At 41.2% G+C, this 13,486-nt stretch overlaps 1 protein-coding gene across 2 annotated transcripts in view; it reads left to right on the top strand.

Moving 5' to 3' along the window:
- ano10a (anoctamin 10a) overlaps positions 1-13,486 on the top strand; it is a 32,428-nt gene that overhangs the window by 14,441 nt on the left and 4,501 nt on the right. Inside the window, exons 14-15 of one of the 2 annotated variants that reach the window (XM_010748298.3) lie at positions 6,260-6,376; positions 8,980-8,996. In XM_010748298.3, the coding sequence (XP_010746600.2) occupies positions 6,260-6,376; positions 8,980-8,996 (134 nt within the window). The remainder of the gene's footprint in view (positions 1-6,259; positions 6,377-8,979; positions 8,997-13,486) is intronic. The other variant, XM_010748299.3, reaches the window with a different exon arrangement.

Below are 13,486 nucleotides of genomic sequence, written 5' to 3'. Positions count from 1 at the left end.
AGGCGGGAGGGAGGGCAGCGCTTCGTCGCTTTCGTGCAGCAGTGCTATGATACCTGGGTAATTACTGTATAGGGCTTACACACATGAGTGCGCAGTAACCAGGCAACCGGCCAGGCTGCTGCAGAAACAGACAGAGACTTTCGTTCAGAGTCACAGGTCTGTCTGTTATAAGCTATTCAGTGAGTGCAACAGAACAACAGAACAAGGACTGTGAACTGTGTCGGCTCACAAAGCCCCCCCAAAAATCCACACCTAATGACAGGCACAGCAGAGTGAGGGATTTGCCATTTTATGTGCGACTGAAGTGAACAACAAACTTGTGTTTAATTTTATTTGACAAAAGCGTTACCACAAAAATTCTAAATTTTTATTCTGGATTTGTAGCCTGTGTGGTGTAATTGCATGCTGTGGAGATGATTGGTTGAGCGCCTGGACAGGTTTTCCCATCAGTATGTGTCCATCAGTACAAAAAGACATCTTTGGATCTGCACATCACACGAGCTGTGCAAGTCAACTATATTCAAAACATTCTCAGAGGTACAGTGTCAGATTTAAGAGGCTTTATTTTCAGTCTTCAGTAGTGGGTCTTTTTTTTGAACCACCATGTTTCTACAGTAGCCCACTGTAGTTTCTCCTACAAGCTAGGAAGGACAGGTTGAGGAGAGGGGATTGCAATCAGCAACTACACCACTAGATGCTGCTAAATTCTACACACTGCTCCTTTAAATCTAGAAACTCAAATGATGTAAACCTGAATAGTTTTACAAGAGCTAGGTTTGCACTGCACTGTATAAATGCGGTATGAGTCAAGTCAAGTTTAAACATACCTTCTCATTTAATGGTTTTTGAGTGGTAGTTAAACAAGCTGTGAACACATTATCACTTGATTAAGCTGTAATGGCTTATGCTACCAATTGACACATGCAGCAGGTACAGAGCAACATGTTCATCCATTCGGAGTCATGTTTCTGTCACCTGATGAATCTAAGACCAATATTTACTCTTCTTGTAGCTCTGTTCTTGAACTCCACCAACTCCTGAGGGAAATATCTAACACTTAAGCTGTTAAGTGCTCCACTATGTTCACCAGCTAGTGTTTGTCTGCTGTTTGCTGCTGAGCATGGAGTGTACATTGGGTTTATGAGAGTTTTTATTCACTGAAGACTGCTGCTGGTTAATGAGAGTGATGGGACTGAACCAAGTAAAGCTGGTGATTCTCTGCTCATCACTATGAGTACCACCTTTCACATCACACCCAGTCAATCAGAATGCATTACTAATATTAAAATATTGATTAGTATTAAAAACTTTAAAAGCATGCCAGTTTTAAATAAACACTTCACTAATCTTCATTAATTAAAGGTTCAGCAGGTAATTTTGAATTACAGGAATCTTTTTTTTTAAGTTCAGACTAATGTCTTACAATATAATTTCAGCATAGTTTATTATTATTGTAGCTGCACAGGATAATAGAAATGCTCACATGTGCCTCTTTCATGCAGGCTCGTCAATGCGTCTGTTTCTCCAAGGTTATTTTCAGCAGCCCACCACACAGTAATCTCATTACAGTGTTTTTCACATAACTAGATTAGCTTTCACCCACTGGCAACAGCAGAAGCATCAGACCTGGACTCACCAGTGAACTAGTCCAGCCTAGCCTCTTATTGTATCCACTGGCTTTTCATGTACTGAGTGGACTTGGGACTCAGTGTACCAGGCAACTTAATCTCCCAACCTTACCTTATGTAACAGGATGGGCAGGTATTAGTTTGTGGTGAAACCATGTTTGTGGACTGTTTTTAAGTTTAGATTAATGTTGGCTCAGAGGAGCCTCGTGATTGAACATGTATGTATATTGAATTGTGAAGTGACATTTCCTTGAAGACTTCATGTAAATGTAATAGAAGTGTTTGTCTAATTAATTAATAAATTAGACAAACAATTTTTTTTTTCTGAAATCACCTTTTTTTTATTTAACTTTATTTATTGATCCTGCTCTTTTTTTGTATTTACCCTGCAACACAAACCCTGACATCCAGCAATATCCTTCAACACTCCAGGAACAACATTTAATTCATGGCTTGTAGATGTGGCTAGTGGGAAGGGAGGAATGTTTAAGATAAGATTTCATAACAGAGACAAAAGAATGGAGGTACAGTGATTTGCAGGTCATGTGTTTTAAGACCCACACTCGCCCGATCTGTACCACCTGACCTGCTAAAATATAAACAACTGCACCGACCCGCAAATCGCCAGCTTTATGCATCACACTAGCTATGATTGATAACTTAGAATTATTTTTGTTTAAAGGTTAAGACTAAGTCTAAAATAGCTGCTGGTCTGTGTAGCATTTTAACATATAGCTTTCAGCAGCAGGCAGCTGCTTTCAGTAAAAAATCTTCAGTTAAACCCGCTGCCTACCTCGCACCAAACATCAGATAAAGCTATCAACTAGTGAACGTGAGATAAATAGAAATATTGGAGGTAAGGTGGCCAGAAACACAACAAATGCTGTTGCTAACTTGTTCTGACAAATAAAATCAGTGCAGCTTAATTGACACTTTACAAATAGTTCAAATGAGCATTGTGTGTTATGTAGCTCAGTACATCTTATGCAGCCACACTAAATGAGTGTTTAAAGTCTGCTGTAGGCAGAATAGTGTTTTCTACAAAGTTCTTTTGTTTCTCTGATCTTTCTGTTGTTGAGGCTTCACACACAGTTCTTATGTGATCTGCTCACAGTGTATCCAGGAAAAGGAAATGAAGTGAAGACTCCACAGATTAACGTGCCAAGTCTGAATGACATATTCTGCTCATGTCAGATCACACATGAAATGGCAGCATTAGTAGTTCCTCATCAGTTGGATTGATGGTGGATTGAAATGCTAATTTTCCAATTAACAGTGAAGGGGTGTCATGGTAACAGCATTAAGTGCTGAATACTGAATAGTGGAAATAACAGTTGTGTTGTGGGCCTCTTGATTTGTGCCAGTCTTGTCAGCGGTGTAGCTGCATGCTCTCAAAGACCTGACTGCTCTTGTGTTAAGATTAAAGACTTCAGGTTAGGATGCCAACTGGGTCAGGGGGTTATTATTGGCATTAGCAATGCACAGGAGGAGACATGGAGGATCATACAGGTGAAGCTTTGCCAGTTTAGTGTATGTACTCAGTGAAGTAATGACAATGACAGCACCGTTCAAACTGAGCATTTGAAGTCAAATCACATCCATTCGAACAGACTAAACAGAATTTATTGTAAGACCTTGAAAAGAACAGCAGCATTTCAGAAGTCACATTCTCTTTCCAGCCTTTAGCAGCGTCCTCTCTCGGTCTGAGCCTAACCTTGCGCTGCTGAACACTCAGAAATATAAATTAGACTTGAATAGCATTAGCAATCAACTAAGAGCTGGAGTGTTTATTGTGCACTTTCAATCAATATGACAAGTCACTAAGATCAGGGATTTTCTTCGCTTGTTCGGCTTGTTAATTAGTGAAGCTGCTGTGCTGACTGGAATGACAAAACTTCTTAGTCTGTGCTTCTTGAAGCCAGAAATGTTGCTCCGGTGTATAAACTGCAAACAACAGACCTTTAGTCATTACTGCAGATAAGATTGGAAGCAAATTGAGGCGCCACAGTTCTCAGAAGGCTCATTGACAATAAGTGTGATCCCTGATGAAGATCAGTGTGCCATTTAGTAAAATTAAAAGTGGAATTATGAACTGTAATTAGACAGAATGGTTTCTAGATTTAGATGAACATACTTGGTTGAAGCTAATATTAACAGCAGCATTTCTGTTCGTTGCAGTGCTAGAGAAAACATTAGCCCTGAAAGCGAGCATTCGTTTTCTCAAATCACTTTGTATAATCCTGGAACTCGCCTGAGTGCAGCAGTCTGCCCTCTTATCAGCTCTCAGCCTCACGCCATTTCTTCCATCTACTGTAGAATACATGAGTCCATTACCGTGATGAGGGAAAGGGTGCTGAGTCAAAGGAGCTGATGGCTGCTGGCAGTCCTCCAGATGGACTGGCACAGGTGTGTGTGCATGTGTGTGTGGGTGTGTGAGTGTGTATGCTGGCCAGTTGAGAACTGTGTTTGCTCAGCATACATGTAAGTGAATGTGGACTGTCGTCTTCATGGGGAAAAAACACTCCTTGCTGATTCAGATGCATGCAGCTCAGCTGTTTCTGGCCAGAGAGCTGACAGGGATGTGGGTTTTGCCTGTGCATTTGGAGTTAGAGGTGTAACCAACATGAAAACCAGAGAACTGTCTGTGGGTGAAAAACAAGCAATTGTGAAGCTGAGAGAAGATGGAAAGTCAATCAGAGCCATTACACAAACACTGGCTATAGCCAGTACAACCATTTGGAATGACCACCATTGGTGTACTAAGTAACAGACGTCCAACAAGTAGACTGAGGAAAACAGCAGATGTAAACACCTGGAAGCTGAAATGTTGATCTTATGTCTCATATTCATCTTCTGATGTCAGATCCAAATGTTTTCAGTCTACAGCAGAAATAAAGGAATTCACCTCACTGTTCCAATACTTTGGAGGGGGCTGTATGTACCCTCATATCTTTCTTATTTCTATGAATCAATACATTTAAAGAGTGTAGAAGAAGAAAGTGGGCTGCAGTGGGATCACTGGTGTGGTTTATTGTGATATTTGGATTCTAAGAAGTCATTTGAAATAGGGTAGGATATAAATAGTGATGTGTTTTTCATTGTGTTGGCTGTTGGACACTGGATTTGAAATGAAACAATTACTATGATTTTGAAGGGGTTATATTTGGTTGCTTTATCTGACAGTGACAGTAGAGAGACACAGGAAAGGCTGAGGAGAGAGAGGGGTGACATGTATTAGAAGGGCCTTAGGCTGAACTTGAACCCGGTGATCTGAATCAGGTGAGCTACCAAGGCACGCCAAACAGCTTTAAGGACGCTTTGGGCCAAAAAGTGGTATGTCTGAGGCTCATGGGCATCTCCACCTGCTATTTTGGTTCATGTATATGCAGCAAAAAGGGCTTGAATGATGAATAAATACACTGAAGCAGTTTATGTGATCACATCAATCCACTCACCCTCTTCCACTTTCTCAAGTTGTAATGTTGACAGAACATTACATCATTTAAAGTCCTCAAGCAAAGCTAAACTAGCAACATACTCCGCTGGCACTGTGACACCTGTAACAAACCTCTACCCACTCTCATCTGGAACATAGCTTCTCATGCCCCAGAGGTGCTCCACAGGATTTTGGAAAGAAGTCTTCAAAATCACCAATCAGATTCATACCATCTGATCAGACAAAGTTAAGCAGCTGCATTCAGTGTGGAACAAAAGTGATGCCTCTTTTAGTCCTCATGAACATGATATACCTCCCCCTGAAGGTAAAAGTGTATATTCAGACCATAGAGGGTGTAGTGGGTCTTCTGAGCTACATCCATGATGTACTGGTCTGTCAGGTTTACTAAAAAGGAGCTGAATGTCTTGTCTGCCTCTCTCATTGCCTGCAGATCCTCGTAAAATGGAAATCACTTATAAGCCCCCAGCAGTGAAAATCTAATTCTCCCCTAGAGTGTTACATTAAAATGTCTTAACTGTTTAAACCTTATTGCTGTCCATTTGTTCTAAGTATTTATTCTTTTAGTTTTTCTTGAATCACATGACGTTATATCAGAAACATGCATGATTCTGAGACATTTTCTTGTAAGCACAACGTCAGTTTACACCAAAAGTACCAACAACTGGCTTTGTGCTGCTCATTGTGCAGATGTGAAAACAGGATCCATAGTCTTTTTAATAACCTGCTTACTAAGACCAGACTGAATGCAAAAAGCCTGGAAAAGACTGAAGATGTTGTCTCAGAGGTCAGCAGACAGTCACTGACGTTGACCACATACTAAATATGAACTTTAGCCTCGTGGTCAGCGTTTCATTTTGAGATCTGTGTGTCAGATCCAAACCTGGCTGGTATTTGTTCCTCCTCATTCAGATTCAAGGACTCTTGTTCAGACTGTCTGTCTCTCCCTGATGTCCTCCGTCTCCTCGTCTGTCCTCTCTGATTTTACAGCTCTATATCTCATGAAGGACACAGTCCCATAAAAACATAATCAAGTTATGTTGATCTGTCTTTCAGAGCGTGTTCGCATCATTGCTTTATTTTCCAAACAACAAAAGCTGAACAGACTGTAAAGTTTTTAAATGTGTGTGTGTGTGTGTGTGTGTGTGTGTGTGTGTGTGTTGTTCTGTGATTTCAGCACGGGCTGCTGGCCTTCAAGTTCATCCTGTCCTACCTCATCCCAGATGTTCCCAAACACATCCAGATCAAACTTGCCCGCCTGGAGTTTGAATCACTGGAGGCCCTCAAGAAAAAGGTAAAACCACGTAGTCTGACTGCATAATGTCCGCATGGACGGAGGCAAGCTTCAGTTGAAAGTCACTCTAAAGTCACTGTGAGCAACCAAAGAATGATAACAGTGCAAACAGCAGCAGCAACAGAGAAAAGAAGAAAAACAATGTAATCAGATCACACAGGCTTCATTATATTCCGTTAAAGCAAATACTAAAGACATAACCGCCTTCATCCACATGTGAGTTTCTCTAAGTAAGTTCAGACTGTGTTACCTGCTCTGTGTGCTGACGTCACTGTCCCACAGGACACGGAAGAAAATCTTGTTTTTTTTAAAAATGTCATTGCAATACTGCTGATGTTTCCATCACATGTAAGGAGCCAGAGCCGCAGTTCTGTTTTTTCCTTTCCGTTTTTTTAAATTAGCATAATCAGCAGAGTTGTTGTGTTTTCTCCTTCATTCGTATCGGTGAAAGCTGAGTCCTGTTTACTGTAAACTGTGCTGAACAGTGTCAGCAAGAAACACAAAGAACTGTTTGAAGCCTGGGAACGAAAAGTCAGTTTGAGCCGACATGAACTTGTGTGAAATCTGAATGTCAATCATCTCAAGTCAGTAAAAAACAAAAACATGTTCTGTTAATTATAATTAAGCCTCTACATTCTTACGGATACACACCCTGAAATAAATATAAAGATGTTTGACACTCACACAAAGGGCAGATAGTCAGATCTTAGAGACACAGCATTCTGACTGACTGTTCCGTGGATGTTGTCGAGCGTGGATTCATTTTGAAGCGTGCTGTTTGTGTTCAGCCATTTTCCACGCGTTATTTATGATTAGCCTCGCTACTTAATGACTGTCTTCAAAGCAGAAGCAAGGACACTGAGAATACAATGATATTAAAGAAAGGCAGAAACCCCACACTATTGACAAGGCTCTGATGAAAGCAACATTATCCAGAGCAGTCGTGTTTCCCTGCCTCATCATTCGGGTTGTGATATGCGTTTTCAGTATGGATGGAGATTGTTTCTGAAATGGTGCTCAAACACTCGTGTGGATGGAGATCATTTTCGTTTGAAAATACATCAGTGAGGATGTGGCCTCAGACTCTGAACAGTCAGACATGTCTAACACGAAAAGATTCTCTTGATGAAAAATATATGACTTCAATGCAAAGTCAAAGTAAACATAGCTACTCCAAAAGCTCCTCTGTGACACAGGAAGGAGAAAATTATTGAGCAGTCTTGTGAGTTTAAAAATGTTAATAATTACATACGTTATGTTATTTTTATGGTGTTAGTGTGCTCTTTATTTTATTTTAGTTCAGTTGGCTTACCTCCACTATAAAACAATGTGGGAGAACATGGAATTCATTCTGGCTGGGTGTAAATCAAATGCATCCATTCATCCATTTTCTTCCAATTTTTCCGGGGCCGGGTCGCAGTGGCAGCAGGTTTATCAGGAACAAAAACAAGTCCAATAAATACATCACACCTTTCTCACGACTCACCAATTTGAAAATCATGAGAAATCAGTAATCAAAATGTTGTGAAATCAGTTGAAATGATGTCATGAGTTTGCCTCAGGGGGCTTTACAGTCTGTACAGCGGATATGAATGTTTCCATCAAGTAGGACAAAATTGGAACAGGACTGTAAACACAATGATCACTATCAGGCTGACAGACCTTTCTTTACGACATTTGGACTGTTTGTGAAAGCCTCTCATCTCCACTATAAGAGTGTGTGTGTGTGTGTGTGTGTGTGTGTGTGTGTGAGACCCAGAATCAGCTTCAATCTGCATCCTATAAAGTCAAAGTGATACAATACGTAACCTGCTGTACAAACAGTTTATGTAGTGTCAATCAGCTTTAATGTGTTGCATCCATTGAGATATAAATATTACATGTGCACACATTGTAATGCTAATGGAATACATTGATCAGCCGTAGTGTATGTTATTAATTCAATTTCACCTTTCTACCAGGTATCTATTATATATGGTGATTTACTCACACACACACACACACACACTATTATATATGGTGATTTACTCACACACACACACACACACACACACACGCTGGGTTGCCTTGTTGCACACAGTGCAGACAGCGTGGAGAACTCATGTATGTCCGTTACAACATGCGGAGCTTCCCATTTAGCATTCAGAATGGGCTCCTGAAGCCCGTCCCAGACCACTTTGCTGAAGACAAATGGTGTGCATTATGTTAATAGTATTGATATGGCTCCACAGTAAAGCATTAGCTTGCTGGGTACCGCAGCCATTTGTCTGATGTGGACTGACGGGGCTGAGTGCTTCTCTGATGAGCTGCTGGTCTTTCGCTTCATCATCCGTCAGAGTTTCTTGCTGCTGCGCAGCACGTAGACATTCGACAGGTTTGACTCTTGTCATACACTGATCCCGAAGGAGGCTTTACATGATCCAGTCCCCCGAGCACAGATTACACACAGACAATAGGTGATCACTGAAGGTCATGGGTTCACATTAATCCGGGAAATAAAAATAATGTTGAATCAAACTGCAGCTCACACACATAATTTATCTTCCATCAGCCAGTGATGTGTGGTTTGATCTGTGTCATTCTGTGGTCTCTTGGTTCTGCAGAGACAGCTCCATGGAGGGTGAGTAGCTCTGGCTTTGAGTTTGGATGATACTGGTTTGTAGACTAGAGTGACTTCATTAAAGGGGCGCTGTGTGTCACTGATGGTATTATCACTGGACTCCTCATCTAACCTCCTAACACCGATGGTTTGTTTGTGAATCTGTAATCTAACACACTTTCTGTTTGAAAGGATATTCAGCAAGAGTGCCTTTTTTCCACAGCTGTAACCAAGACTAAAAACAGTTTTTGGTGATTTAACAGTCAGCATGGTGTAAATACGTCACCTCATCACACTTGACGTCACTGAACATTAAATATATTTCTCCTTGTTGATGGTCTCTGTTTGCAGCAGACGACAGTTTGTTTGACGTCAGCATAGAAGAGCGTTCAGACTGAGCTGAGTGAAGGTAGTTAGACTTCATTAGAATATATTGACTGAAGCAGACAGACACAGGTCAGGTGGCAGACTGCTTACTTAGAAGGAAGTGAAGTAACAGCTGTTGCAGAAACATTTGGCACTTTTTACAACTGGATCCATTTTGATTATGTCATTTCCTTTTTGTGGTGTTCAGACTAATTCACCCATAAAAGATATTTTCAAACAATAACACAGGAGGAGTGAGGAACTGAGCTCACAGATCCACTCTGCCTTAATCCACAGGGACTGAGAGAATTATAACAGCTTATTTGAATGAATTTGGAGTTTTAACATTAAATTAACTGAGAAAACTTCAAATTCTGTTTATCAGATAATTATCATGGTTCCGAGTTTACTTTAGATTTTATGATTGTTTTATTTAGAAGTGTGAATCTTCACTAGCGTCACAATTTAATTATGATTTGCCTGTCAATGCTTTGAATATATTATTCTCGATGCCTCTGAATAAGAAGTTGGGGTGCAGTAATATAAAATATTGAGAATTATAACGAGTTTTCTATATTACTTGTATATTACCTCATTGACTCCATTAGCTTGTCTTTGGTTTGGCAGTTCTTGGCTGATTAGCTGCTCGCTGTGTTCTTTATGGTGGCAGACGTTAGCTCAGGGCTAAAGGCTAATGTGGTTTTACACACAGCAGGCATCTTTTACAGTGAGAGGCAGCAATGTGTTCAGACATGCAGTTTCAAAATACTCAGTCTGTTTGGTAATGCATCACTCCCACCATATAAAAGTAACACTAGTTAACCAAAGACGCTCTGCTGCCTAACGTTTACCCACAATATGGCTGGCCTTGACCCAAACCAACTAACAAGTATTATGTGTGTATCACAGCTGATATATTCTCTTTGATTTATCAAATGTGGATTATTCTGCCAATAAAAGTCTCCAACAAATGCACTTTGTCCTGTTGGAGTTGTTTTAGGAAACTACTGAGCCTTAAAAATGGAACTATATATTTGTGAGCAAAGTCAGAAGACGGACTAACACAATGATGGTCTGTGATCTATTGACTGTAAGAAAGCTACAGATCAGGACTAATGTATAAAACATTAATGTGCATCAGTTTATGAGAAATACAGTGACTGAAGTGTCCACAGTCTAGAGACATGTATAGGTTCTATGTCTCTATATGATTGACCCCTGCTACCCTCTAAAGGATAAACAGGTACAGCCGATGGATGGACAGACAGTGACAGACAAATCTAGTCAGGAGACAGGAGAACTGATTAACATGCATGAGGTATGAATTAACCTGAAACTCTGAGTGTTGTAGGATTTTATGATGCTGTGAGTTGTCATTAACTCTTAATCACATTTGAAAGTTAGATAGAAGTGTTTGGTTAAAATCCCCCCTACACAATCTTTAGAATGTTAATGCAGCTGAATGAAGTGTGCAGACACAGTCACAGGTCAGTGTGTAGGATAAACTTGTGCAGAGGTCTCAGATTCCCACAGAGACACTTGATCAGACGACAAGTGACTTTCTTGGCTGCACCTCACCAGCTGCAAGTCACCGTCCTCTGCGCTGCCATCTGAGCAGATCAGTCACCACGGAGCAGCGCAAACACAAGATCACTCCATACCTTCACCCTGACTTCATTAGACAGACAAACAGCAGACACAGCCGAGAGCTTTCCATTTGATGTCATCTCGCTGAACACGTCGGAGAAGACACACGGGCACAGGCAGCAGCACTGTGAGAGGGGGAGATGTTTGGGAAGAGTTGTTGCTGAAGTGATTTCTACTGATCTTTGTGAGCTGACAAAGTGACAGTGAGTTCACTCGGCAGAGGATAGAAGGTTGGAAAGGTGACATTCAGAGGCGTGAAACAAATGTTTGCATGTAGCCGGACAGTTTGAGAGGAGGGGGCGCTGTGGGCTCACTTAGTTTAGTTTGTTTTGTGTTAGGTGGAGCAAGTGATGCCTAAATTTAATCTCTTTAATCTCTACACCCTCTCCATGATGGTGACTGGGGTGGGTGGAGATGCTCTGATAGTCTAGTTGGTTTTGAAATGTTGATCTGAAAGTTATTGAGCCCTCTAATAGGTGGTGGGGGAGTTTTCTTTAAGTTGTTCCTCTTGTTTGTTACGAGGGGTTGTGAGGAGCCCGAGTGCCTGAGGGAGACAGTTACAGTCGGGTAGTTGTGGCCTTCTGCCAGACTGCAGAAGGGATGTGATACGATGCAAGGTGGGTCCACTTAGAGCTTTGACTGAGACGTGTTCTGAGTTTGTCAGATCAAAGAAGAAAGTGTTATGAACCACCCAGCCAAATTTGAATGAATAAAAATATCAACAAGTTTATGATATTAGGTGTTGAAATCAGGTAAAAATGAGCAGTATTCTCAGCTCGTGAGTACGTGTCTGAAACGTGTCAGATGAGTTCAGAAAATGACATGACTAACTTTGAAACACTGAGCGAGATGAATTCATCTCTGTCTCTCTGCTAGGGGTGGCCTCAGCGTGTCTTCACATATTTGTTGTATTTTGAAAGAAATCTCAGACTTGCCTTTACATGGACTTTAACGAGCAGGTGAATATATATATCACTAGTTCATATATATAGTTCATTATTTTGTTCTATTAGCTATTCTAATCAATTAAACATGAGTGAGTCAGATGATGGTGCAGACGTCAATCAGCGTTTTTTTATTCTGCCATCATACTGGGTAACAACTCACACTTTGATGACATTTAATGAAACCCACGCATAACTCTGACAGTATTCCCGAAATTTTCATGGACTAAGTAATATTAAAAAACAATTTTCCTGTGTTTACAGCTGCCATTTTTCATTTCATCTTCTCTGTTCTGTGAAACTCTGAGTGTGAGAGCAATCAGCAAATGAGCCGCTAATTCTAATGTTCATACTCAGAATCCTAAATCTCTTCATTAGTTAATGGGTTGATGGCAGCATCCTACATATTATTAATAGAATATCAAATATATATGTGTGTGTATATATGTACATACATACATACATACATACATACATACATACATACATACATACATACATACATACATACATACATACATACATACATACACAACTGAAGTTCTGTGGCTGTGAGACAGGTTCTGATGAAGTTCTGATCTAGTCTGTTGGATTTCTCACAAGTTGGAGCTTTGTGTTCCCTCTGAAGAAGGTGGTGTGAAGGGAGGGGGGAGGCTGGCCTTTCTTAGACTCTGCTGGGCTCTGTCAGTGTTGCTGGAGGTGTTTTTTGTCCAGGTGAGGTCTCTGTGATCTGCAGACTCAGGACCTCGATGTTCTCTGCAGCAGAGAACCATCTGTTTTATTTGGTCCACATTCAGAGACAGGTTGTTGTGACCTCGCTGCTACAAAAGATCCGAGGAGTCCAAGGATGTCAGCTGTGTATGTCGGTTAGAGGCTTCTTGACAATGAAGGACGGAGAATGAAGGATAGGTGCTGTGGTGTTACAGGAACAGTCCAACAGTGTGACAAAGAGGAAGACTCAGCTCCACACACACCCTTCATACGTTTAGCCAGGACATGGACACATCATTACAGTCATTTCAGAGAAAAACACAACATCCCAGAGCACTCACACAGCTCCATCACGACTGCACAGACTATCTAGTAATTACACTTACATATGAAACATGTGACACATCATGACAAGTAATCAGTGAGGAGTTGTAGCTTTAATAATGCTGACACAGCGTCCTGAGAGCCCACACCGAGGGTTCAATAAACCCAGACAGACAGTAGATGCAGAGCTGTGTGTGTGTGCGTGCGTGCGTGTGTGCGTGCGTGCGTGCGTGCGTGTGTGTTTGTGTTTGTGTTTGTGTTTGTGTTCTGCTTCTTCTCCTCTCTGATCGGTTCTGACATATCAGGACAATTAGCAGGACATGTTGAGCAGAGAGTGGCTGCAGAGACGAGCCTCAGAGGACAGCGGGGTGAACAGTGTGTTCAAAAGGCCTCATCCACAACAAGCTGTGAGCTTATTGAGAGACGGCGTCCAAAGACAGGACTACAGGTGTTTGTTCTTTACTATCAATTCTCCCACCATCATGGTGGAACCGGCAGGGAACTGTTCCCATCATTGAT

The sequence above is a fragment of the Larimichthys crocea genome, chromosome XIII (assembly GCF_000972845.2).
Source record: "Larimichthys crocea isolate SSNF chromosome XIII, L_crocea_2.0, whole genome shotgun sequence".
NCBI lineage: Eukaryota > Metazoa > Chordata > Actinopteri > Sciaenidae > Larimichthys > Larimichthys crocea.
Note: the sequence above shows the minus strand (reverse complement) of the source record. Positions and strands in the feature narration are given on the sequence as shown.